Source organism: Hydra viridissima, unplaced genomic scaffold (genome assembly GCF_058129835.1).
Source record: "Hydra viridissima isolate aposymbiotic clone 2 unplaced genomic scaffold, HvirCarnegie_v1 scaffold_4, whole genome shotgun sequence".
Taxonomy (NCBI): Eukaryota; Metazoa; Cnidaria; class Hydrozoa; order Anthoathecata; family Hydridae; genus Hydra; species Hydra viridissima.
Window position 1 is genome coordinate 20,675,010 of NW_028324303.1, and position 27,807 is coordinate 20,702,816.

Sequence of the window (27,807 nt, forward strand, 5' to 3'; positions counted from 1 at the left end):
ACAACAGGACTTGGAGCAGCAAATGCAACATCTTTGATTGACTTGATCGTTTTTTCCACTCCGCTTTTTACGCTGTTCACTGCATTTTTCACCGTGGTTGGAATGAAAGAATCAACGAGAGCATTTATTTTGTCTAAGCCATCAGTAAGCACATTAATAGCAGTTGCCTTAAACCTTGAAAACCAGCCATCTTTTGCTGCAGTAGCAGGCGTCGGTTTTTGCAAATGAGCAGGTTTCGGAGCAATTGGGGGTTTTTGCACGACAGGTGGAATGATCGACGGCTTTGGAGCAATCGGCGGCTTTACAACAACAGGTCTTGGTGCAGGCAACGGTCTCGCCTTAGTCGTTCGTCTACGTGAACCACTTCCAATGATGGTAATATTTAAAGCTGCAATGAGATCAGCCTTTCTCATTCTTGAGACACCTTTGATATCATCACGACCTTTAGCCATCTTTCTTAATTCTTTTACAGTCATTTTGGAATAGTTTCGATCTTTTCGATCATTAACAGGCTCTTTGACACCAATGACAGGTTTTGTTGTTCTTATAGCTTCAACGAGCTGTTCACTTGTCATTTTGGTATAGCCTTTGATGTGCCTTTTTTTAGCATCTCTTCGTAATGATGCTATTGAGACTTTCGATTTATCTTCCATTTTTTATTAGTGAAAGAAAAAAATTTTCGGTGTTTTCTGAAGATTGGCGACTCATTTTATTTCCGCCGTGACTTTCCTTAAGTCAATTCAATTTTTTTAAAATCTCGGGACACTATCGGCTTCTTCGAAAAGTCTTCCGCAAAAAATTACGATGGTAACCATGACAACCGTTTTCAATTCTTAAAAAAGAATTAAAAAGGATCTTATGAAACAAGATAATTAGCAAAAATTTCGCTTATGGAGTCGTATACATGCGCTTGACCCGTTTCATCAAATCTAATCGTGTACTTTCTTCCCCACTCGTCATGTGCAGTAAATTCGCATCCAGCCGCATGAATTTCTTTGTCTTCATCGAACACCTGCGCACGACCCATTTCATCAAATTCAATCACATACTTCCTCTCCATTTTTATTGCCATGAAAATTTTTTAAAGTCAATTTAATTTTTCAGAAAAAAAACTTTTTAAAGCAGCAGGATCACAGTCAGATGTTTCAAGCAGCAGGAGCGCAAAATCGGCCCACTCTCCAAGAAGACGAAGAGAATTTTTCCCATTCTTCTGCAATAATATCATTTTCAGATTTCGACAAGTCATCCAACTCTCTTTCCAACATTCTTCCCATTTCTTCATCATCATCACCTTGCAAATTAATGTCTTCAGCTGTGAAACTGACAAGATGGTGATTGCCATCTCTGTACTCAATGACAATACTCTCTTCACCGAACTCTGTGTCTCCATATAAACTGTAAACATTAACAAGAACCTGGTCCCCTGATTCGTTCAAGACGACTGCATATGGAATACCATCTCTGTATTCAATGACAAGTCTAGCATCAAAATCAGAAAGTAAAAATACATGATGGCGATGACCATACTCATCCATCAAATACTCAATAATGTCCTCGTTGAAGCAGATATATTTTTTACCATTTTCATCAAACTCAACATCATCTTCAGGCTCTTCAAAAACAGTTATTTCGCTGACATAACCATGGAGCATTTCCACATACTGATGTCCCAAGTCGTCAACGCGAACGACATATTGATGTCCAGCCTCATCCGTTTGAATCAAAACCCTTTTTCCGAAAGAGTCAAGCTCATAAGGGAGGCTAAATCCATATCGACTTTCCCAAAGTTGCTCACCAGAGGGACCTGTCACGTATTGCCCATTTATTGCATCCATTTTTTTTTCTTGCTGCGTAAATGCCATTATTCGAATTCAATTTTTTTAATCTCGGCAAACTTTTTCAAACTTTTTTTTTCTTCATGTTCATGAAAAGCCATCGCTGTAAATCTATTTTTCAACTCTTTTTTTGAAGAATTGAAAAAATCAACGAGGGTAAAGAATTTCAAACTTGATTCCATTTTCAACCTTTCCATTTCGATTAGCAAAATATTCACATTTATGACCAGTTCCTTATACTGCCTTGTAAATAGACTTGTATTCAGTGACCTCACCTGTTTCAACGTTGGTCAATCTCACAGTGACTGGATTTTTTCTTGCTGAACGAAGCCATTCCCATTTTTGACTACCAACTGGCCTGCACTCTTTCACACTTTCCAAAAGATCATCTTTACTAATCAAGTTATTTTCAACTGCAAGCATCATCAGACCTAATAATTTGTTTGAGGTTTTGGTGACTCCGTTTTCCGTAAGCAAATTTTTCAAATACGACGTTGTATATCTCATTTTATTTACGGAAGAAAAAAAAATTTTTTAGATTATTTCATAATCCGTGGTGACAATGTCGCATTAGATTCTTCGAATCCATGGAAATTCTTTAAATTTTTAGATCCTTTCTGAAGGGTGTAAATATTCAAACTTGATTCCATTTTCAACCTTTCCATCTCGAAGCTTAAAATATCTCCATCCATGACCAGTTTCTTTCTCCGCTTTGTAAATAGACTTGTACTCAGTCACCTCACCCGTTTCAACGTTGGTCAATCTCACAGTTATTTTCTTAACAGGATCAGCAAGCTTCTTTTCTTTCGGTTCATGAATTCGCGGTCGACGTTTTCTCTTTTCTGTAGCTCTCTCCAAAATATCTTCTTTACTGATCAAGTTATTTTCAATCGCAAGCAACAACAACGTTGGCATATTTTTAGATGTTTTAGTAACACCGTTTTCATTCAGCAACTCTTTTAAAAACTTTTTTGTGTAGTACATTTTATTTACGCCGTGATTTTTTTTAAGTCAATTCAATTTTTTTTTCGCCAATAACAGGCTTTGTTGTCTTCACTGCTTTGATAAGATCCTCTTTTCTGTATAACCCTTTATCGCATGAGCTTTGCCTAATTCTTGCAATTCCTTTATCGTTTTGTTATCCATTTTTTAGATAAAAAAAAACTAATAACAGCAGTCATGTGAGTTCCATTTGAAACAAAATTAAGCATTTTATCAGATATTACCACGGCAAAGATAACGGTATTTGCAACAGTTGAAGTTCGAAATTTAAGGTTGATCACCAATTCAGCTGTTTCTGAAGCCACTCTTTCTTTTTGCTTGCTGATATCAACGAAGAACAAGGGATACAATTTTAAATAATGAAACAAGGTTAACCCAGATTGGCAAACAAGTTCGTTTGTGCCGTAATATTTTTCATCAAAAGAAAACGTATCTGCATAAGCCATGGTCACTTTCTTTTCTCCAAAATTCAAGTCGTAATTAAAATTTGGATACTTTATTCCATTGAAGGTCACGTTAAAATTGCTAATATCGCAATGGTCGAATATAGACGGATTAACAGTTTGACTGGATGGTCTGTTCGTCTGAAGTCCAAACAAAACAAACATCGGAACGCTTTTGTCGGTGATTCTTCCAAGCGACCAGGTAAATTCTGTTTGACCGGCAGGAATAAGCTGTCTTTCACATTTGTTTGACTTATAAGCTACTTCGATAGGTAACTTTTGAGCTATTAAACTCATGAATTCAGCATTTCTCGAAACACTCAATTCAACGCGTGGCATATAAAGCCTGAATTTTTTAAGATCGATCATTCCTATACTAGCGCTCTCCGCTCTGTAAATTGCATCATCGCATTCTTTCTTTGTAAAGGTGATGGTATGTCTAAACCCATAAACAACTTTATCATAGGTTTCACAAAAACCAAAAATGTGTCTTAAAGGTATCCTGAACGAAAAAGCGCCAACGGATGTAGTGTCTGCAAACAAATGGTCTCGTCTAACTTTAAATCCTTCATTTTCAACAAGATTTGATGTGTCCATAAACTACATTTGCTTCATACCATCTGTCATCTGAAATCCGTGAGGGTATTTCACTATTCCAAGAATGGTAGTGGCATGACCTGGATAAATAACTCTTTCCACTTGCTCTCCAGACAAGTCATAAGTCACGTCGTTGAACAAATACATCAAAGCATTATTCACCAAGGCGATCTTGTCTGTGGCTTCATAAAAGGTTCCATCACTCTTTTTCAACACTCCTTCAATAAGAATGTAAGCCTCTGATGGAAGTGTTTTAATGGATTGACAGTCAATCTCAAAAGTGATCGTGCCTGAAGAACTTAAATCAAGATTAGTGGGGAGGTACTCAAAAAAATCCAATTTTTCAATGCCAGTGTCATACTCTGGTTTATCAGTCAGTCTTAATCGATCAGTATTTATCATTTTATAGAAAGAAAAATTTTTTTATATCATTTCATGATCTGTGGTGACAATGTCGCATTATATCATTTCACACTCATCCTTCAAGCGATCTTCATTCCTCTTCCCATCTTCACTAGGTCTTGGATTCGAATCGCATTGTGTTTCGACATTTTACTAATGGATGAACCAGTCTTTAATTTCTCAATGGTCTTTTTACCTTTATCAACAGCCGCATCTTTAGCAGCAGAAATGGCAGAAAGAGCCAACTCTGTACCGGCAGATTTTGCAGCTGTAATCGCTTCTTATCCAATTTTGCTTGATGCAGCATTTTTAAGCATAGTCATTGTTGCTTTTGACATACTTGAAGCAGCTGCTCTTTTGATGAAATTTTTAATCAAGTCTAGAATACCGCCTCCTCCAACAACGTTCTTTTTCACATATCTTCTTTTGTTCACAATGAGCATTTTTCGTTAAGATCCTTTCATGTTAGATCATCTCATGGCGTTAAATTTTATCAATCGTCTTCATTATCGCTTTGTATTCACTTTTATTAATTTCCTTTTGTCTCAACAACTCATTGCAAATGCTTACAGCTACATTTCTAGATCCCGTATTTCCAGCATGCCAGGAAGCAATACTCAATTCAAGCTTTTCCACCAGCGCATTCGGATCGCTTGGAAGAATAATCACTCCACGACCTTTTTTCCCTTTTTCAATACGCACCATTTTTTCCCAAATAGGAGCAATAAGTTTCTGATACTTTGGTCTTCTTGAAGCTTTCGGTTTATTCGGCTTCGTATCAGATCGTATAGCATCACTGTCCATTAAAATTTTTTCATAATTCTCCAAATCTTCATCTGTATACTCGCTTGGTATTTCAAACTTTGTCATGAGCTCCCAAAGACCTTTTGTTCTTTCATACCTTTCATCACCAACAATAATGTCATCTCCATCCATTTCAACCTCCATTTTACCGATGAACATTTTATCTCCAACTTTATTCACTTCAAAAGGCATTTTGGATACAAACTTTTCTTTAAGCATCTTTTCGTTGCTTTCGATGAGCGGCCTAAACAGCTTGCTCGCATTAGCTTTAAAATCAGCATCTAAAATGTTGCCGTTGATGCTGTCTTGATGAATCCTCTTTCTTCTTTCATTAATTTCTTTCACAATTTCGTCCCTTTTATTAGCATCATATATTTTAAAAAAAGGCATCTTTTTAAAATTCGTTAATAAAAAATCATAAATCAGTTTTCACGTTAATGTTTATCAGATTCTTTGAATCCTTTGGATCCTTAATTTTTCTTGAACATATTGTTGAACGCTTGAATCGCGTCATCTCGACCTTTTTGGATCAAGTTTTCTTTCATCACTTCATTAATACCCTTTTTAGTTTTGGTTCGTATTTCCTCCATCAAGGTCTTAAACTTTTGAAGCTCATCAAGAATCAACTGAAACTCTGAATCGCTTATTCTTCCATCTACCAACGCCTTGTAAATGTGCTCGCTGATCGTGTTCAACTTTGACTCTGCCAGCACTTTTATCTTTTCATGCTTCTCCGCTTTCAAAGCCATTCTTTTGTTCACTTGACCTCCGATAATCGATAAAAAACCCATTCCAATAGCCGCACCTTCAAACGCAATCGCTACAGGACTAGCAATAATCGTTGACAAAAGACCTATTCCAGTCGCACCCAATGCTATGCATAATCCTTGCATCGTATTGTCCACATTTGAAATGATCCTGAAAACGCGATGATACTTTTTGCTCAAAGCCATTCTTTTCACTTTTTCAGTTTCTATTTCTTTCTGAATCTCGCCGATCTTCTGAAGACGATGGCCTTCATCTACAGGAGCTGATGGAAATTTTTTCATTCAATATCTCCATTTTTTCATTAAGAAAGATTATTTTAAATCAATGTGCGTAATCGTGCAGAGCTTTTCACCCTTTTTAACAATCACGTCCTCTTTGCTGTTGCTGTTCACGTCCATAATAACGTTTTCTACAGACTCTGAAATAATGACTTCGTTCTTTCTATAATTCAACTGCTCAGTGATTTTGTTCATTAATGTCACCACTGCAATACCTTTCTCAAACTTCAACCCAATGGATAAAGCTATCGTTGTATGTGAGAGAGCAGCAAATTTAATATCTTTCTGAGCAAAAATCTCATACTGTCCTTTGTCGTTATAATAGGGTGGATGATCCAACGTTTTCGCATACATAATAATATTATTTGGTTTTCTCTCTTCCAACTCTCTAATCCTCTCTTCTAAAAATTTTAGTTGCAATTCCAAACTGTGAACTTCAGCTGAGGCAACATTTCTAAAAAACTTGTGAGGAGCATGCATTTTCAAGATGAAGAAAATAATTTTAGATCATTTCATGATCCTGGAAAATCTTCGAATTTTTAAATCCTTTTTGGATCTTGCAAACTGATTAATTCATTGTTGTTCACCCACGAATTAAACGAGTCTGGATACCCTAACCATTTGACTAACGATCTGGTCTTTGTTTTACGAACGATTTTTTCAATCCTGAATATGTTTTGATGCGTCTTTTGCATTTCCTGCTCGTAAAAAGTACCTTGAATTTCTTCACCGTTAGCATCAGCGATTTTATACGTGGGAGGATTCGTATGCTGAACATTTGATACGGTAAAAACCTCCTCAGTCCATCTTGGCGTATACCCCTTTTCAAAATGAGACTTCTTTTTTACGATCCTCACTTGATCACCCATTAAAAATTTCGGTTTTGCTGGTAATTTTTGATCCTTTCCATACAGATTCCACCATACCCTACCTTTATTCTTTTCATCGCTAGCTTTCACTGGAGTCATTTTGATGGAAGAGTGACTTGTGTTGTTGTAATTTTTCACCATCTCATCCAAAACGTCAATGTATTTATTGGTATTGTTGGCCGAAAAATATTTAAACATTCTCTCTTTCATCGTTCTGTTCCATCGCTCGACGACACAGCTTTTTTCCTCGTTTTCAGTGGAATATAATTGTACACCCAGCGCTTTCACGTGCTTGTTGTAAAACTCTTTTCCTTTGTCCACCCACATTTTGGCAAATTTTATTTTTTCAAAAATTTTTTTCAACGCTTCAGCCACTTCAAGTCCCGTTTTGCTTTTCAACGGAACGATCCATCCATACTTTGAAAACACGTCGATCACCATGAGCAAATATTTCACGCCATTGTTAAACTTTGAAAACGATTGCATGTCCACCAAATCTGCAGCCCATATCTCATCCATGTCGTTCACAATCACCCTTCTTCTTTTAAAATGATGAATCACCGGTTTATGAAGCTCCTCTGCAAGCTGGTCTGTCCATTTCAAATCACTTACACCCAATCCAAATTTTGCTTTGGCTTTGATGATGGGAGCAATAAGCTTTCTCTCATTAATCTCTCTTTGAGTGGGATTGGGAATCGAATTCATCTCCTCAAGCATCATCTGATCTGCTAAATTTCTGCTTTTAACGTCGTTTAAATATTTATAAGCTAAATCATGGTGATACGCTGCATTGTCTACTCTGTCTACTGGCTTGCTCCAATCTTGATACATGTCCGTGGAAGTCAGTCGCTTGTCCAGGTTTGTGCCGGGTCCTGCAAAGTTCATTCCTGGAATATGCATTTCTCCTGGAAATTTTGCCCATGGAAGCTTCACTTTGCTCGATAGCTTATTGATCGATTCGACCAAATCACCTCCTTTTGTAGCAGATGATCTCGAAGAAGATGATCCATCGAGCGCATGCGAAGAAATAAATTGGCATTTGGTCGTTCCGCAAGAGTCGCAAGTCCCTTTCAACATAGGTCTATTGTTTTTTGTCATCTCCTTTTTCAAGTGAATGGTTTCAGTTTCTCTTTTGCATTTAACGCAGTACATTTTAACATATATAGATAAGTTATTTTAACATAAAAATGGACATTGTTGATTTGTCATATGATAAAGAAAGCACAAGAAATCATAACAAATTCTTTCCAAGAGACATTCGAGGACTCATCGTTGGAAAATCTGGCTGTGGAAAAACAACATTGATGTTAAACCTGTTATTAAGACCTGGATGGCTGGATTATTACCACTTGCAAGTCTTTGGTAAATCCCTTTTCCAACCCGAATATCAAATACTCAAAAAAGGCTTTGAAAATAACCTTCCAAAAGAGCTCATTTTCCAATTGCTTAATAAAATCAAGATGAAAAAATTGAATTTAAACCCTAAAAATGCGATTAATAAACTTTCAAAAAATTCTTTCCAAGGATCTGAAAACATAGAGTGTCAATTTTTCGAAAGTGAAGAAGATGTGCCTGACCTTTCCGAACTTGATAAAACCAAAAACAACTTGATGATCTTCGACGATTTAAAAGGAGAAAAGCAAAGCATGTGTAAAAAATATTACACGCACGGAAGGCACTACAACGTCGACATGTTTTACCTTGCTCAAAATTTTTTCGATCTTGACGGTCATGCTATTAGAACCAATCCTAATTTTATTTGTCTATTCCCTCAGGACGATAGAACTGTTGGTGAAATTTATAAAATACACGCCTCATGTGATATGGACATAAAAGAATTCAGAAAGTTTTTTAGAGATTGCTGGTCTAAACATCGTGGATTTGCTGTTATTGATCTCTCCTCTGAAAAAGATAATGGAAAATACCGAAGCGGATTTGACGATTTTTATTTTCTCGACTAATAAAAAGGATCTAAAAAAATTTCTCGACATAAAAAATGTCAGGTACTATAATCGATCTAGATGATAAATCAAGTGTTATCACGACTAATTTTTTAGACAAAATCGTCTTTGAAAAAGGAAAAAGCTACGAAATGGCTTTTCTCGGACTTGAGACCTATAACAGCATTCCAAACATAAACAGCAAAAATAATTCAATCAAATACAGCATGAACAATGGTGCTCATTGGGAAACCGTTATCATCCCTGACGGAAGCTACGAAATTAAAGACATCAATGAGTTTATGCAAAGGTCAATTTCATCCACCATACAAAAGGCTCAACGTGGAAGTTATATTATTGCGAATAAAATTAGCTACTCATCAAGCAACCTTCAAATTGCAGTGAATGTCAACACCTTAAAATCAACCATTAAACTTGGAGCGAATTATATAATCGACTTTAACGTGGATAACAGCATTGCTTCAGTTTTAGGGTTTACTAAAAGAAAATTAAACTCCAATTCAGAACACGAGTCAGATCATATCGCTAAAATTTTAAGCATCAACACCATTAGAATTGTTAATAACATCGTCGGATCATCCTACGTTAATGGCAAGCAATTAAACTGCATCTACTCCTTTTACCCGCAAGTTGACCCTGGTTACAAAATCATCGAAAGACCTATGCATTTGATTTATCTTCCATTTCAAGTTCCTGAAATTTCAACCATGGTTACTCGCATCATTGATAACAATGGAGATTTGGTTAATTTTCGTGGAGAGGATGTTACAATACGATATCATATTCGAGAAGTGAAATAAATAAATTTCTTAACTCTATAAAATGTATCAAAATATCAAACTCAACAAGGTCAAGCCGACAAAGTTAAAAAAGCGATGCATGATAAAACTGCAACCAGCATAAAACTCACTCATCAAGACTTGAACGGTGAACATGTTCTTGCTGTCACTAACGCGCAACTCAACCAAATTAGAAAGCCTACGAAGCTGGAAAAGGTGTCACGCTTAAACTCAGCAAAACTCAACTCATGCACAACGCAAAAGTAGAAGGAGGATTCATCGGTGCCCTTTTACCTTTATTAGGAACGCTTGCCTCTCGTGCAGCTCCAGTACTTGCAAAAGGTTTATTGGGCGGACTTGCCTCATCTGCCGGCTCAGCTATGGTTGATTCTATCGCTGGACGAGGTGTCAATAAACCCAAAACATTTTACTTGAGCAAAGATGGAAAAGGAATAAAAATAACCAAATTTGGCTCTGGCTTATTCTTAAAACCTTGGATTGGAAATACTCAAGGCGATGGACTCTTTGTTAAAACTGGAAAAGGACTCTTTGTTAAAACTGAAAAAGGACATGAAATAACAGGAGGATTCATCGGTGCTCTACTCCCCTTGCTCGGTACGCTTGCAACCACTCTTATTTCCGGTTCTGGTTTACTCCTCGGTCCCAATTCACCCTTCAATAGCATACCCATTTTAGGCTCCATTTTGTAGATTCTTCAAATCCATGGAAAATCTATGATTTTGTAGGTTTAAACTTTTTAACAAATTTAACAAATTTAAAAAATGATTAACGTTGAAGGAATTGTTTTACCCAACGAAGCCTTAACCAACTTTCAACTGATAAAGGCTGCTAAACAATTAAAATTAGAAAACTTTAGAGGTGTTCTTGTAAGAGACGAGTTACCGAAAAAACCGAGAAGAAAAGAATGCGGTATCGCTAACACAGGTGATTCAAGCACTGGAGGATTTCATTGGGTGTGCTGGTACAAAGACGGTGATAAGAAATACAGCTTTGATTCATACGCACAGCCTCCTCTTGTCGAACTGGTTGACTACTTAAAAAGCCCCGTTTATTACAACAGCGAAAGAGTACAGATTGGTAATACCTCTTATTGCGGTCATTTATGCCTTTACGTTCTGAAAAAATTGAATGAAGGTCTTGACTTTCAATGCATTATCAACACCTTGTGGTGATTTCCACTGTTTTTAAGAATAACAAACCAACAAACTAACAACAAAAACCACCCGCGCTCAGGCAAAAATGGATAAACATGAAAGCAGGCAGGCAGGCACTACAATGAAGATAAAGAACAAAAAAAATGCAAATGGGTTAAAAAGAACGTGGTCAAAAATCACCTCACTCATCAAGACTACTATGACAGCCTAATAAATAAGGAAGAAAAGCTTACAACCATGAACGTTTTCCGAACCCATGATCATGACGTATACACCGAAGAAATCAACAAGGTCGCACTCAGCGCTAACGATGACAAAAGGATCCTATCGAATGATGGCACTCACACCACCTTCGCCATTGGGCACTACAAAACAAGGCTTTAAATTTTTGAAGAAACCATTTTTAAAAGGATGCACGCTTTTTAAAACTGAAAATTCATCAAAATCACCTTCAAACACAACAAAATATGCATTTTAGACACTACTTTCATTAAAAAAATTGATGCGTTGTGCATGCTTTTTGTGCTCATGCGCCAGAACCGGCTTTTCCCTATATATCCTACAGTTTTTACTTGTTAAACTAATCTTTTAAGATGAAGGACAATTTAAAATATTTTTTTTACAATACATAAAACGCCACCAAAAGCAATAACCAAAAAAAGGAAAGTTTTTGAAAGCTTTATATAAAGATATAAAAGTTGCATTAAGTAAACTTTTGAAAGCGTAAAGCGAAGTGTGATCCAATAATAATAAAAATAATAATAATATTAATAATAATAATAATTACAATAATAATAGTTATAACAAAACTAATAAAAATAATAATAACAAAAACAACAAAAATGATAATAAAAATGATAATGATAATAATAATAATATAAACAATAATAACAATCATAACAATAATATAATCAATAATAATAATGATAACACTAATAATAATAAAAATAACAATAACAATAATAACAACAATATTAATAAATTATTACTATTATTATTATTACTATTATTACTATTATTGTTACTATTACTATTATTATTATTATTATATATGTTATTATTATTTTTATTATTATTATAACTGTTGTTGTTGTTATTATTATTATTATTATTTTTATTATTATTATTATTATTATTATTATTATTACTTTTATTATTATTATTATTATTATTATTATTATTATTATTATTATTATTATTATTATTATTATTATTATTATTACTTTTATTATTATTATTATTATTATTATTATTATTATTATTATTATTATTATTATTATTATTATTATTATTATTATTATTATTATTATTATTATTATTATTATTATTATTATTGTTACTATTATTATTATTAGTATCATTATTATTATTATCATTATTATTATCATTATTGTTATTATTATTGTTATTATTATTATTAATATTTTTATTGTTATTATTATCATTATTAATAATATTTTTAATACTAATATTATTATTGTTGCTATTATTATTATTATTGTTATTATTGTTATTATTATTATTATTATTTATATTATTATAATTATTATTATTGTTATTATTGTGATTATTAATCTTTTTTATTATCTTCATTATTATTATTATCTTGTTACCATTGTTATTTTTGTTATTATTAATGTTAACATTATAATTGTTATTCTTATTATTTTATTATTCTTATTTTTGTTATTTTTACTAATATTATTACTATTATTACTTTACATAGATATTATTATCATTATTTATATTATTATTATAGAAATTTCTAATTATTGAAATAATCGTATACCACAGTTTAAATGGTCATTTAAATTATTATAATGAAACAAAGAAACATAAATGTTTTAATCTTTAAGTATAACAAATAATTCTAATTTTAATTTATTTAGAGTTTGTTAAAGAAATATAAAAAATTTAAGTTATAAATAATCACATTTTAGAAAAAATTCTATAAATCAGATATATTTAATCATGGATCAATAGGGGAAATAGATAGAAGCAGTCGGAAGACTTTTAGTTTTTTTTTAATTTTGCCCACATTGTTCCTCTGTAGTTCCTGCGGTAGAATCCCGTAAAATATTCGTTTGACATCCCAGATAGTTCCTGTTTGGGTCTCGTATGGTTGTGCTTGCTGAGTCTGGTGTTCTATCTCCAACTTGACTATTGAAGCACAAATTTGACGGCAACTTACAAACGAAATTATTCTGCATCACTGTTTCTGGTAAAATAATTTAAAAGTAAAATTAGACCCTGTTTTTTTTTGTTCACAATTCCAAAGCCAGGCATATTTGTACGAACTTTTTACACAATTGTCAGGACTTCGCTTTTTAACTTCTTAATCAGGTTCTTTGATAGTGAGTTGCACGAAGCGGACTTGCAGCTTACTTTTCTTTTTGTTGCGAAAAATGGTAGCAAATTCTTTGAGATTGTAGTTATTTTTATCGTCACAAAAACGCTTATAACCTCTGAAGCAGTGTTTCTATTTAAATTTAAATTACGTTTTGATTACAGAGTTTGAACAATCTTGTCTTAAAATGCTGTTTTATATAAATTAGTAAAAGTTCTCGACTTTAAATAACATTCGTTAGGAATTCTTTTAAAGCTTTCTTTAAACTAATCACTACCTTTTCCTTCAGTTGAACCATGGAAAATGTCGGTGGTGATGCATAAAGATTTATTTTAGAATTTGGTTTAAGTCCTTGTTTGTGTGAAAAAAGTTCAGAGTTCAATTTTAAATGCTGCTTAAGTGTACCCTGCAGCAATACGCAGCTTATCTTTGGCGTCGGGTTTTTGCGCGAAAACTCAAAACTTCGGGGAATATGGGGTAAGATGACGAATGGGGCAAGATGAAAACATATTGTTATCTTCAAAACTCAACTAAATATGAAATCTGACTGTAGCTGAAAGGGTAGTAGATTACATCTACTAGATTTATTTATGCTCTCTTTATAAATATTATTTTGAGAATCAAAGATAATTATTAAAAGGGTTTTTCCTATATTAAGGGAAAATAAAAATTTATCCACTTGTATTTGATTTATTTCATCATTACATCACCAGCCAAAGGTAAGCAAGAATTTCTCATTCAGTTAGTTCAATTTGGAAGCCATACAAGTAGTATTAAGCTATGATAACTTACTTATGTAGAGCTCTGAGTCATTTTGAAGGTTAAGTAGCCTAGGGGTAAGATGAACGGGGCAAGATGACTCGTTTGTCGTTTCGCCAAAGTACATTTTTTACCATAACCTGTACTGTAATAACTTTTGTGTAGCTTAATCATTATTACATTGCTTTATTATGCATTAAAATATTTTGTTTGACATTTGCTTTATTTTGTTGCGTTGGAATTAGCTATGAACTGATTAGTAGACTTTTTTTTGCATAGCTCTATATAAATATATAGTTTAATTGTTTAAAAAATTACATAACCGTTTGTATTACATATCTTATTAACTAGAATTTATGATAAAGTCGCCATCTTGCCCCTCATATGGGGCAAGATGATAATTTGAGTTAACTTTGGTTAATGAATTTTTTCCAGACAATTTTTAATTTTAATATGTTTTTTTTTGTACATATGTGACGCATAAATTTTTTTTCCACTTTTTGATAAAGTTTTACTTATTGAAACAGTTATTGAATAAGATATAAGTGCTTTTCAAAACGTTCGTCATCTTGACCCATGTTCCCTTAACTGGTGAAATAAAAACCTTTCATAATATCCATTCTTCATTATGCAATTGTTTATAGAATTTCAATAAAGCCATGACACCAGCAGGGAGAATCCTGTAAAGTTTTGAAAACCATCTTTTGGTTTTCATTAAATGAAAACTTTTATGTGCTCCAGATCACTGACAAAAAAATAATTGTAAGTTTTTCTGGAGCTTTTTAAAATTATTTGCCCTTTTTTTAAACCTTCATGGCATTTGAGGCAATTTCATTTAAATACCCTCCTTCATTTTTAAATTTTATCAGACCAAATATTAGACAATAATACTTGCTCTTTCTCTTATTGAAATGAACGTTTAAAACTCTTTTTCACCTTAGAACGTTTATTATAAAAAGTAAAGAATTCCACAAGCATATTATATATTGCACTGTATATGAAAATCCGGTGTCACGTTGAGTAGCTTGTAAAGTAGACAAGATAGCTATCTACACATGCGTCTTATTACGGCAACTTATTTAATGCAGCCGTTAACAAAATTGTTCGTTAAAAGTAGAAAAATTGAACTATGTACGCATGCGTTGTATAAACAAACAAGCAGTCATTTATCATATAAAGTTTGGAAAATGCTAAACTGTGCACGCAATATTTTTTGCTATCAGAAGCCATTATTTGATGTTTTATCTTTTAGCTCATAGCTTTAATTTAAATTCTGAGTAAAACCCAGCTCGTTCATCAAAAAGAAATTTTAAAAGTTCATACTCTTGAAAAAAGATTTTTCAACTACAGAACTCATTTAAATGTTAAATTAGAATTCAATTTAAATTATATGAATAGATATACAAATTTGCAAATAAATGAGAACATAAACTCTAGATTGGTATTAACAGCATGAATTCGTGTACAACTATTCGGATACTTTTACAGGACCAGTTCGGGAGAAGTAAAATTAATTCAATTACTTTGCAGAAAACCGAGCTTTGTAAAACATAGGGTTCTTTAGAGCGGTTTCACCTAAACAGCCCGTGTTAAAAAAAACAAAATGTTACCTAAACTCTTTTTTTCGGTGTGAAGTACTTTAAATTAAAACGACGTTGAAGAAACTATACGGTTACTACTAAACATTTTATTTCCAAACTTTTATGCAAAGCAATTAGGTATATATATAAAATATTTATATATTCATTTCAATACAAAATTGGCTCAATGTAAAGTCAACCCTTGCTAAGAACGTTATCAAGAATATTGAACAAAACGCAATTCGTGCTCGAGGATTAGGATGACGCTCTTTTTCTGTCTTATTTATACCTCAAGTACAGTTAATTGTAAACTAATCAATCAAAACTCAAAAAACTAATTTGCTTCGATGTTTTTCCCTCCTGTTCAAATCCAAATGCAGACATTACTTTTGATACAGTGCTTTTTATAAACTCCAAACAAATCTGCTTTTTCTGTAATACAAGCGCCTGTTATAAGTCCTCCTTTGAAATCTGACTAAATGTCCGTCATTAAGCTTTTATTTTTTTATTTCTTAATTACGATATCTAAAAAAAAAAAAAATTTTAGAACATGATGAACCAGATGACTAATTAACTAAAAAACCACAAGAAATTCTTCATTTTGAAGATTTTTCTTTTTTAAAGCTGGTGTTCCTGGTATTTTGACCAACCCCTGTAAATGTAAAAATCTAAAAGACATTATCGATATTAGCAATTGAACATGAATGTTAAATTTTATTCAAATAATACAGACGAAATTTCCATTTATGATTATAAATGCAAAAAAAGAAAAATTCAAATGACAATCAATTATCATTCTCTTGTCTACACATACAAAAAGAATAACTGTCAAAGAAAAAGCAGACCTTTTATGATTGTCTTACACAGCAACAAAAGGAATCATCTTTAATTTACCGTTCTCAATACATTTCTGGTGATGTTGCCTCATTTCATTGTGTCTCCATAAAATCAAACTTGGATCAATTCGATTTCATAAAGAGGTTGCATTTGCAATTGCAAAAAGACCACGATCCATTTTGTCGTGTTTGACAATTCATTACTTCCACAGTTAAGTAGTTGCTTGTTTTACAATTCAAGTAGGAATGTGCAACTGTGTGCAGTGATAATGGCACATTATCTTTTTTTGAACTATTAAAAAGTGAATTATAGTACTGGACATAGGCACAGAGTCCACGGGGGCAACCGGGGCAATGGCCCCCCTGGAAATTTATACTTATAATACATTATGACGGATTATCATGAGGGCAAGAGTATCTATTCGCCCCTGTAATAATCCGTGATTATATTTTATTACTATAAATTTCTGGGGGAGCCACTGACCCTGTTACCCCTGTGAACTCGGCGCCAATGGTATTGGACACAGTTTTAATGTGAACCAACATCAGAGGACATATTACTTAAAAGTACCCAATTTCAAACACTAACTATTTGCATAAAAATATATCTTCTGAATGAATATTACTAACTGAATTAAAAAGAACTAAAAATAGACGAACTTTGAACCCAGATATTTAAGGAAACTAAAATGAAATTACTCGGATGATTTAAGGCCAGTCTAAGAATATTTCATTTTTTTCTTTTTATTTTTGTTTGAACGCGTGTGAAGTGTTTTTACCTCGCAGGATTGATCGCATAAAGAATTTGACGCTAAGTAAATAGTTTTCAATGGCCGACATTGTTTTTACAGAAACAGCCGATAATAGATAAAAATATACAGGCAAATATAAACATTTATATTTAATAAAAATAGTACTTTAATTTTACTAAATATAAATGTTTATATTTACCTACTATAAAGTGTATGATCTTATTGCACTTGAGGCTCCGAAATACACCATGCTTTTTAAAAATACTGCTCAGAAAATAATTTAATGGTTTACCAGCCAAACTCTTCTTTCGGAAAAAATTGGACAATACTCTAGATTTTCTGCAAAAGTATCTTTCTTCGATATGAATGTGAAGAAGCTGGGACCTTAAATCTTCATACCTTTTCTTTTTTTGAAAATGATAGATTTCTTTTAGGCCTCGTAAAATTTCAACTTTCATATAAAAACACTCAAACAGTTTAGTTATGTTCTTAGGTTTGAATTCAAATGTTCGAAACCGCTTCAACTATTTTTACTTGTTTTTTTTGCGAAATTCAAACTTTGCGCAGTAGAAATAGGCAAAGCGTAGTATATTATCATAATTTGAGCCTATATAAGTCTTCCGACTTCTAAGGGGCATTTGTCACTCAGCTATAATAAAAATAGGCTGAAGGTCGACCCTGGTGTATAATTATCATAATGTTTTTATTTTTTCACTTTTCATTACCCCAAGCATAGGTTTCATCCTAAACTTCGACTCAAACAAATCAGGAGATAATAACTTAATTGAGCTTAGGAAATAAAAATTTATAGATTAACATACAATATTAGTACAATATTTTCTTTTTAAAACAAAACACAGTTAAAGATTGTCTTTTAAGGTGGTAGAGCACAAAAAAGACACTTTTCATGAAAGATTTAAAAAATAGTTTTAAAAATATGCAGAAATGCTTCACTAAGAGAAATGAAATGTTTTTGCAAAAAAAAAATTTGAAAAACTTTACCAAAAACCCATAATGGCGCAAAAACAGTGTAAATAAAGATCTAATTCTTATGTTTTCAAAACACGTTAACTTGAGTTAGACTTAAGAACCATTAATTAAACTTTGCAGATCTGTTAATGAACTTATTTTATTCCATTTAACAGATAGAATTTTAATTAGTCCTTTTATATGTAAAGATATGACCTATTTTTTAAGATAAGTTAAATTTAGTACGATTTACAAGCAGTTTAAAGAAGTTAAAACTAAAAATAATGAGTTTTAAAAACAATTAAATAAAATCTATCTGTCAAATGAATTCTAATGTTGTTAGGAATATGTCCTGAAAATTTCAGAACAAAAGCTTTATTCAATCAGAAAAAATCATGTTTTGAAATCTTGATAAAATATGAAAAACTCAACTTGCAGAAAAAACAAAAATAAGTACAAAATAAAGAAAAACAAAATTCTCAAAATTCAAATTTCTTTAAAAGCAAAGTTGATAAATAAACAATAAAAAGCATGATAGACACAACAAAAAGACAAATTAGCTTGCAATTTTGCTCAACGTATATAATAAACGAGGGTATGTTTGTGGTTGCTATGGCGTTGCTAAGGTAAATAATTTTGCAAATGTAGGTTTCTAACACATTTCCAAAAATAGTTTCAGTTTCATACTAACATCAAAAGAAAGAGGATAAAATTTTAAATAAGATGAATGAAAAATTTTTTTTTCATATTTTGATCAAATATTTGTATTTTAATTGTGCTCTACCACCTTAAACTGGATAAGAAATACAATGCGCTTTACATAACCTTGCATAACTCACTGTGAGAATTGACACAATTATTTAAAGTGATCAATTATTGGAAATAAAAGATTAATTAGTATTTAACATCATTTCTTACTTTTGCAATGTATGTATGTATGTATGCATGCATGTATGTATGTATGCATGTATGTATGTATGTATGTATGTATGTATGTATGTATGTATGTATGTATGTATGTATGTATGTATGTATGTATGTATGTATGTATGTATGTATGTATGTATGTATGTATGTATGTATGTATGTATGTATGTATGTATGTATGTATGTATGTATGTATGTATGTATGTATGTATGTATGTATGTATGTATGTATGTATGTATGTATGTATGTATGTCACGGTTTGTAGATTTGGGGTCCTAATATCAATGAAATACCCTATGAAAATCCTTTTAAGGGGTGATAGTGCATGCCTATGGGAACCCAAAACAAAGGGTTTTGAAATCCCTCATTAATATCCAAAGCATAATTTTGGTCAAGAAGTTTATAAGCTTTTGCATACCATAATGCGATCTATTTAAATGCTTAAAATGCTACAAGACATGCTTTGTTTAAACAATATATATAATATAAAATGTAATGCATAAAAACAAAACTTTTTTATTTTAAAAGCTTTTATCCAAATATGCATTTTATTGCTGTTCCGATGTGTCATGAGAAATTCTCAAGTTCAAACTTTGCCCCTCGGTTAAAAAATTACCAGCCAATAATTTTTTCGGGAAATGGCAGTAATTATTCAAAGAAGAAAGCAAAATGGAAACACAGTGAGCGCTTTTTAAATAAATTTAAAGATGCCTACATTTGAAAAAACTCATGAAGATTGCAGAAAATCTGTTTGTGGTATATGCATGAAAAAGGGTGATCTAGAGTTGACTGAAAACTATAAGTTGAAAATTCTTCAACTGATTCAAACAGACATAGATTTCAGTGATGAAAGAGTGGCTTTGGCTACTTGTGTTTCATGCAGATCTCAAATTGGAAAACTTTGTGCTGGAAAAATCAATCATGTGCCTAAACTTTTTGACTTCAAGTCAATTTCTATTAAACCTACAACCAGAGTTTTGTCAGTTTGTGAGTGCCTTTTATGCCAAATTGCCAAGATCAAAGGAAAGGAGAAACATCCGCTTGACAAAGTCAAAGAATCCGAGGAAAAAATTCCAAAGCAAACTTCTCAGAGTTCTGAAAAGCGCTGCACAAAGTGCTTGTCAATTATTGGCCTAGGACTTCCTCACAACTGCACCATTGGAACTCGCCATGAAAACCTGAGAAGAATGGCCACAGATGATCCCGTTGGTGCAGAGCAAGTGGCTGCAGCAGTCTTAGCATCCAAAAGCACATCTCCAAATGGCACTATTAGACTCAGTCAGCCTTGTGGAAAACTTTTGTCATTGAGGAGAGGTAATTACTTCTATTGTCTAGTTAATTATCATAGTATCATTATGCTAAATTAAAAGCACTCAAAATGTTGATTCACAAACATCTAATTTATGACCTGTAATAATTAATTATGAGAAAAAGAAACCAGAATGCTTTTATATTAATTAAAATGCTAATTGCAACTGCTTTTATTGAAAATTCATCTCTTAATTAATTACCCTGCTTCAATTTTATTTCATCAACCTAATTTTACTTTAAATCATTCTCATTACAAGAATAATTTTTTTTTTTCCAAATGGATGTTATTTTATTGTTTTTAAAGGTCCGTCATCGGCTCAGCAGCTATTCAAAGAACCACTCACAACAGAAATTATGGTTCAAATTCAGCAATCAACCAAAAAAACGAGTGTTAAGCAGCAGATGCTGATAGCACTGTCACGAAACACTCCTGAGAGTTACCAGAATGTGAAGGCCATTTTCAACCTCATTCAAGTCAAAGAAAAATCCCAAACAGTTTCTTTGGTTGTCTCTTGTGACCTAAAGCTGGCCAACATTCTTTGTGGCATTCAGTCTCACAGTAGCAAACACCCTTGTTGTTGGTGTGATGCTGCATCTCCAGGTCTTGAAAACTGTGGACAACTTCGGACTTTTGGCCAGATCAGAAGACAGCATTCTGAATACATCCAGGCAGGAGGAGATTCAAGAATGTCAAAGGAATTCAAAAATGTCATTCATGTGCCTTTGATTGAATTTCAAAATGACAAGTTTTTCCTTGAGGCTATTCCACCAATGGAACTCCACTTATTACTTGGAGTTGTGAACCACATCTTTAAAAATCTTTGCGACCTGTGGCCAAGGGCCAAGGAATGGCCTCCATCACTTCATATCCCTATCCAGCCTTACCATGGGGAGCATTTCAATGGGAACGATTGCATGAAGCTTATAAGAGGTCTGGATAAGCTTCAACAGCTTTCAGAAAAAGAAGGTTTCAGTCCAGCTCTTGGCTTCATTCAAACACTCACACTATTCAAGACAGTGGTCACTTCGTGCTTTGGAAAAAGCCTGGACCCTGACTATGAATCCAAGATTGAACAGTTCAAACTTAGCTACATCAACCTTCCTGTTTCTGTGACTCCCAAAGTGCATGCAGTGTTTTACCACGTGCCACAGTTCATCAAGATGAAACAAATTGGACTCGGCCTCTTCAGTGAGCAGGCAACAGAAGCTCTACATTCCAACTTCAAATCTCACTGGGAGAGATATAAGAGAGATCCATTGCACCCAGATTATGCCAGTCACCTTTTAAAATGTGTCATTGACTACAACAGCAAGAGAATTTAATTTTTTTTAGAAAAGAAAATTTTCTTCAGAACATGCCTTTTCTCTGTAATCCATTAATGTAAATCCAAGGTTGTAACAGAGTTTGAAAACAAACTCACTTAGAAAATAAATTAGTTAAAGAATATTGGTTTGAATTTTACAGGCTAATATGTTGTGTTTTGTAAGAAAAAATGCAAAAAAATTTTTTTTCAACAAACTTTTTGGGCTACTGATAGCCTAAATGAATGGGTATTTCGTAGTAAAACATTTAAAGCTAAATAAGTCTGTTGGATTTTAATCCAGGATTTTCAAATCACTCATTTTGTGTTCCATATGACATGCACTATCACCCTTTAAAAGGGTTTCCATAGGGTATTTCATTGATATTAGAACCCCAAATCTACAAACCGTGGATAGCAAGAACTGGTTTTTGAAAGATTACCTAATTGGCATTGGCTAACTTCTGCTTTGTTTTCCTTTGTTCTTGGCTGAGTTGATCCTGAAATAAAATAAAACCATGTTCATTTTTCTAATTCATAAAAACCATCAACAGTTTCTAAGTGTTAGAGATGATAACAAGCTGTGCATGATTTCTAACGGTGATGTTTCTAACTTCATCATTAGAAATCGGGTAGACACAACTTTCTAAAAGTGCACTTAGCAATGATGGCTAGTTTTTGTTAACAGTTAACCATCTGAAATTGTGCAAGAAGAGGTTTGTGTTTATATATCTTTGTATAAATTAGGTTTTACATTACCGATGAGTTCTTGAGTGAAAGATGGCATTTCCAACTTGATTTTTTTTCTTCTTGGATCTTTTACTTCTAAAACATAATCAGTTTTAGTATCATTCACTTGTATAAACATTTAAGCAATCACAGAATTAGTCCTGCAACAAATACAAACACACTTCTGTGTTGTTTTTTTGTTTTGTTTTGTTTTTTTTACAGCTTTAACAATAACAATAGGGCAAGGAGTTGATTTGGGCATTTTCATTTTTTGAAAGCGTGTTGAGATTTGCATAAAAATCAAAAATCAAAAAGAATTTACCTCTGGATGTACAGGCAAGACTTTGGCTAAATAGGCTACCAACAGATTGAACAGCATAAGGTGAGAGCTGCTTTGCAAGAACAGTACCAGCCTGTTGGACTGGAACAGCTGAAACTGGATCAGATGAAAGAAACAAACTGGGTTTGGCCAATGTTTGCTGAAAAGCAACAAGGCTAGGAGTCAGAGGAACAGAAAAGACCTCTTTTGAAGGACAGAAAGCGACTTGCTGAGAAGGAGAAGCAGAAACAGGTTTGGCAACCACTTGCTCATTAAAGTAAACTGGAGAAAGTTTTGCATGGTGCTCAATAAAATCCGGTTCATCAGGAAATAATGTTAATGCAAGAGGAGAACAAGCTGTGCCAACAGGAACAGCTAGAGTCTGATCTACATCCATACAAACAGCTTGTTCATTAGGAACTAGTTGTGCAAGGGCAGGGGATAGTTCAAGAACTGGACCAGCGATTGTTTGTTCAGATGGAACAGACGAAACAGGAGTTGAGGTAGGTTCACATAAGAAATCTACGGCATGGTCGTTGCTATCCTCTAAAGGAACATTGTTTTCTACAGCTGGAGCAAACGGAGCCACTGTGGTACAGCTGAAAGTAGCAGCACATTCTTCAGAGTCAGAACCGGAGTCTAAATCTTCCTCAAAGATGTCCTCAACCTCATGAAAACCGTACTCCTCTGCATTAGTTTGGAGCCAGTCCATCACATCCTTCTCCTTCTTTGGTGGTCTCTCAGACTTTTCAACAGTCAAAGACTCTATGACTCCGAAGGACTCTCCGATGCCCAGGGCAAAGCGCAACTCCTCTGCAGCGTTCCACTGGGACACATAAAAGCTATCCATTGTGTTCCTGCTGTGCTTCATGTAGAGTGTAGCAAACCGCTCGCGGTCTTCTTTGCTGTTGTTGACAAAGTAAGTGGCTTTCGAACCGCGAATGCAAGTGGCAGTAAGACGCTTCATGGGAATGTTTACTTGGCTTTTTCTGAAGCAGGACGTCAGGCAAGAGGTGATAGCAGAGGAACCCATTTGGTAAACAGGCACTCTAGTTGCACCGAGTGTCACACATTCGTCTTTGTTGGGTCTCATCGATGGAAAAAGGGGCCTGTAGCAGTCGCTCAACTCCAAAACAGTCTTGGTGTCTGCAGCCATGTAGTGAGAGTCGTTGACAAGAAGGTCTCTGTATCTCAGCAAATAAATATCGATCAACACTTTCAAGTCGTTCGGCACTAGAATGTTTTTGGCTCCGTACTTGTATGCTGTTTTGTAGCGCTCTTGCACAATGCAATATCCACACTCACTCTTCTCAGCAGCCATGTAGTCTCTAATGTTTAAAAGAGCAATGTTAGATTTTCTTAAACTGTTAATTACAGTGACAGAGAGCAGAAGATGGTTTCGTAGAGACACAGCATTGTCTCTAGTCGGTGTAAGAGACGGCTTTCTAATCGATTCCACCAACTCTCTTACGTATGCAGACTTGCCATATTCGGTCAGCAAACTGTCATTGATGATGTTGATGCATTTTTTGCTTTTCACAAGGCTCCTCCTCAAAGAACGAAAGGGCCTCAGCACTTTTTGTAACTCCTCCACCTTGCAGCGCAAACGTCGGATGGCCTCATGAGAAAGTCCGAAATAGACGTTCCTGGCTTCACTGAAACGAAACAGGAGACAAAGGTAGACGAGGCGGTTGTACAACGTGTGACAAGACATGGCTTTTGTTTGGTCAAGTTCACTCAGCTTGGAATTGAGCTGAATGTTTTTAAAGTGCATGGAAAAGTATCTATCCTCCAAAACGTTGGAATTGGTGAGAGCGTTCGGGTGCAGCGTCAGCGTGCTGTCACAACATGTCAATATTTCAACAACTGCATTTTTGTAGATCTTTGCTTGTGACAAAGTGTTGTTGTTGGCTACCACAAGCCACTTTTCAAAATCTCTGAAGAGCTCATCTGCTGACTGGTAATAAAAGTGAAAAGCATCTTTGTCCAGCTGAAACAAAAGTCTCTTATCATCTGTCAAGACGGAGGAGTTGGAAACCAAGTGCTTTAAGGAATTAAAATCAGAGTCTAGGACGGATTCGGTTTTCAGCTCTTTGTTTTCTACAGAGGTGCAGTGGTTTGCAGAAGGAGCCTCGGACGAACCAGCAACTGATGAGGGCAAGCTTAAAAGAGGATCAGAGGAAAGAACCGGAGAAGAAAAAGACGAGGAAGGCCCAGGAGCAGAGGATGCAGAGCCTGATGCAGACGCTTGTTCAGCTACTGGCTTAATACCAAAGAAGGCAGGTCGAATAAATTGGGGGACATAGAGCTTCTCGTTGTCGTATCGCTTTGCCTCTGCAATCTTTTGTTTGATCATCTTGAAATCGTAGAAATGAGTCTCTTTCAAGTGTATGTCCAGTCGGTCGTAATATTTCCAACATTGCAAACAGGGGTAAGGTTTTGGACAGCCGGACTTGCGTTCGAGACGAGCATGCTGAAACTTCCTGACCATTGCAGAGTAAAAGATGGAAGCTTCATCCAAAGTCCAAGAATGATCTTTTTTAGTCAAGTGTCTTTTAATGCTTGTGGACGAATGTTTGCACAAAGGCATCGGACAGCTAACAGCGTACCTCTTCTTGGTACCATAGAAAGGTACAACCCTGTTTACGGACCCACACGCTGCAACTAATGCGGCCCTGACTTTGTTTTTGAGCTTTAAGTCTCTCTGTTCTTGTGACTGCTTTCTTTTCTTTTTTTTCGCTTTAGAGTTCAGAGAAGGGGCAACAACAGTGTTGTTTTCTTGTGAAGAAGACATGTTCAGGTGTTTGTTTGCAACGGTTTATGCTAAAAAAAGAAAACAGTTAGTGAGAGTTTTTTTCTTCTGCCTGCATCCCATCCTGGAATGTTCACAACTGCAGGGAAGAGCTGTGTTTTTTCGAACCCTCTGCAAAAGAGAAGGAAGAAAGAAAAGAGAGCGACAAGAAGAAACAAAGTTTCCACTAGCAAATGAAGAAGAATGAGAGCAACTAGCCTTACATGCATGGTGGCAGCAGTGATTGCTATTATGAGAAGGAGAATGAGAAAAAAAAAGAAAGAAACAAATAAATAAAGAGATGGAGTTTGAGAGGATCTCACAACCATATGACTCAAAGAAAGAAACTGTGTTGAAAAAAGGCAAGAGAGGGCAAATAGAACTTGCTAACAAGGACAAATGACAGACAAAACTACAACAGTAACAACTCTCATTGCAAGCATAATAACAACAGCATCAGCATCACTGACTCAGAGAGTGTTGACAAAACAAAACAGATTAAAAAAACAAGCAATGTGGCTGAACAGTAACAACAATCATTGCATGTATAACTACAACAACAACAAAAACAGCAACAGCATCACTGACTCAGAGGGTATTGATAAAAAAACAAACAAAACCAAAAACAAAAAAAAAAACAAATAAAAAAACAAATGAAAAAACAAAACAAGCAAAGTGGGTGAACAGAAACAACTCTCATTGCAAGCATAATAACAACAACAGCATCAGCATCAGCACCACTGACTCAGAGAGTGTTGACAAAATAAAATAGATAATAAACAAGCATATTGGGTGAACAGTAACAGCTCTCATTGAAAGCATAATAACAACAACAGCATCAGCAACAGCATCACTGACTCAGAGGATATTGATAAAACAAACAAACAAACAAACAAACAAAAAAAAACAAACAAAACAAGCAAAGTGGCTGAACAGTAACAGCTATCATTGCAAGTAAAATAACAACAACAGCATCAGCAACATCATCACTGACTCAGAGAGTGGTGATAAAATAAAACAGATTAAAAAACAAGCAAAGTGGCTGAACAGTAACAACAATAAATACAAGTAAAATAACAAAAGCAGCAACAGCATCACTAACTCACAGGGTGTTGATAAAAAAAACAAAAAAACAACAAACAAACAAAGCAAGCAAGCAAAGTGGGTGAACATTAACACTCATTGCAACTACAATAACACCAACAGCAACAGCATCAGTGACTCAAAGGGTGTTGATAAACAAAAACAAAAGCACAAGCAAAACAAGCAAAATGGGTGAACATTAACAACACTTATTGCAAGCATAATAACAACAACAGCATCAGCATCACTGACTCAGAGAGTGTTGATAAAACAAAATAGATTATAAACAAGCCAAGTTGGTGAACATTAACAAACACTCATTGCAACTATAACAACAACAACAGCAACAGCATCACTGGCTCAAAGGGTGTTGATAAAATAAAGAAATAAAAACAAAACAAGCAAAGTGGGTGAACAGTAACAACTCCCATTGCAAGCATAATAACGACAACAGCAACAGCAACACCATCACTGACTCAGAGAGTGTTGATAAAACAAAATAGATTATAAACATGCCAAGTTGGTGAACATTAACAAACACTCATTGCGACTATAACAACGACTACAGCAACAGCATCACTTACTCAGAGAGTGTTGAGAAAAAAAAAAACAAAAAAAAAACAAAACAAAACAGAAAACAAAAATACAAGCCAAGTGGGGGAACATTAACAAACACTCATTGCAACTATAACAACAACAACAGCAACAGCATCACTTACTCAGAGAGTGTTTATAAATAAAACAAAAAAACAAAAAACAAAAAACAAAAATACAAGCCAAATGGGTGATTACTAACAGCAGCAATAACAGTGTCTTTAGAAACAACAAACAAGTACAACAGCAACAACTGCTTTTACAGAGTATAACAATAACAACAACATGGCTGACACAAGTGTCAATGGCACTAACAACAACAAAAGGGTTGGAATAAAAACCTGTAGGCAAAAGGAGAGCTGCATTCAGACAAGATCGATTACAAAGAGGCTCTTCTTTAAGACAGAGGAGAAACTGCTTTTGAGGGACAGAGGGACTTTTGTTGTTGCTGTTGTGCAGAAACCAACAAACTTTTATTGAACCGAATATAACCGAACATAACCGAAAGTCTTGTTTGCTTCTGTTTTGTGCCATCAAGAAGGGAAAACAAAACATCACAAAACAAACGAAGCAAACGAAACAAACAAACAAACAA

At 34.2% G+C, this 27,807-nt stretch overlaps 2 protein-coding genes across 2 annotated transcripts; one reads left to right on the plus strand and one right to left on the minus strand.

Annotated features, from left to right (window-relative positions):
- The first annotated feature begins 19,791 nt into the window (after positions 1-19,791).
- On the plus strand, positions 19,792-21,718 carry LOC149890454 (uncharacterized). Its single transcript, XM_090086366.1, has 2 exons — positions 19,792-20,398; positions 20,700-21,718. The coding sequence occupies exons 1-2, from the start codon at positions 19,792-19,794 to the stop codon at positions 21,716-21,718; spliced, it is 1,626 nt and encodes a 541-aa protein (XP_089942492.1).
- A 365-nt stretch (positions 21,719-22,083) lies between these two features.
- Positions 22,084-26,073, minus strand: LOC149890455 (uncharacterized). Its single transcript, XM_090085271.1, has 3 exons — positions 22,748-26,073; positions 22,456-22,521; positions 22,084-22,196 (listed from the first exon to the last, which is right to left on the minus strand). Exons 1-3 carry the CDS (start codon positions 25,536-25,538, stop codon positions 22,084-22,086), a joined length of 2,970 nt encoding a protein of 989 aa, XP_089941397.1. The 5' UTR covers positions 25,539-26,073.
- Between the last annotated feature and the right edge of the window lie 1,734 nt (positions 26,074-27,807).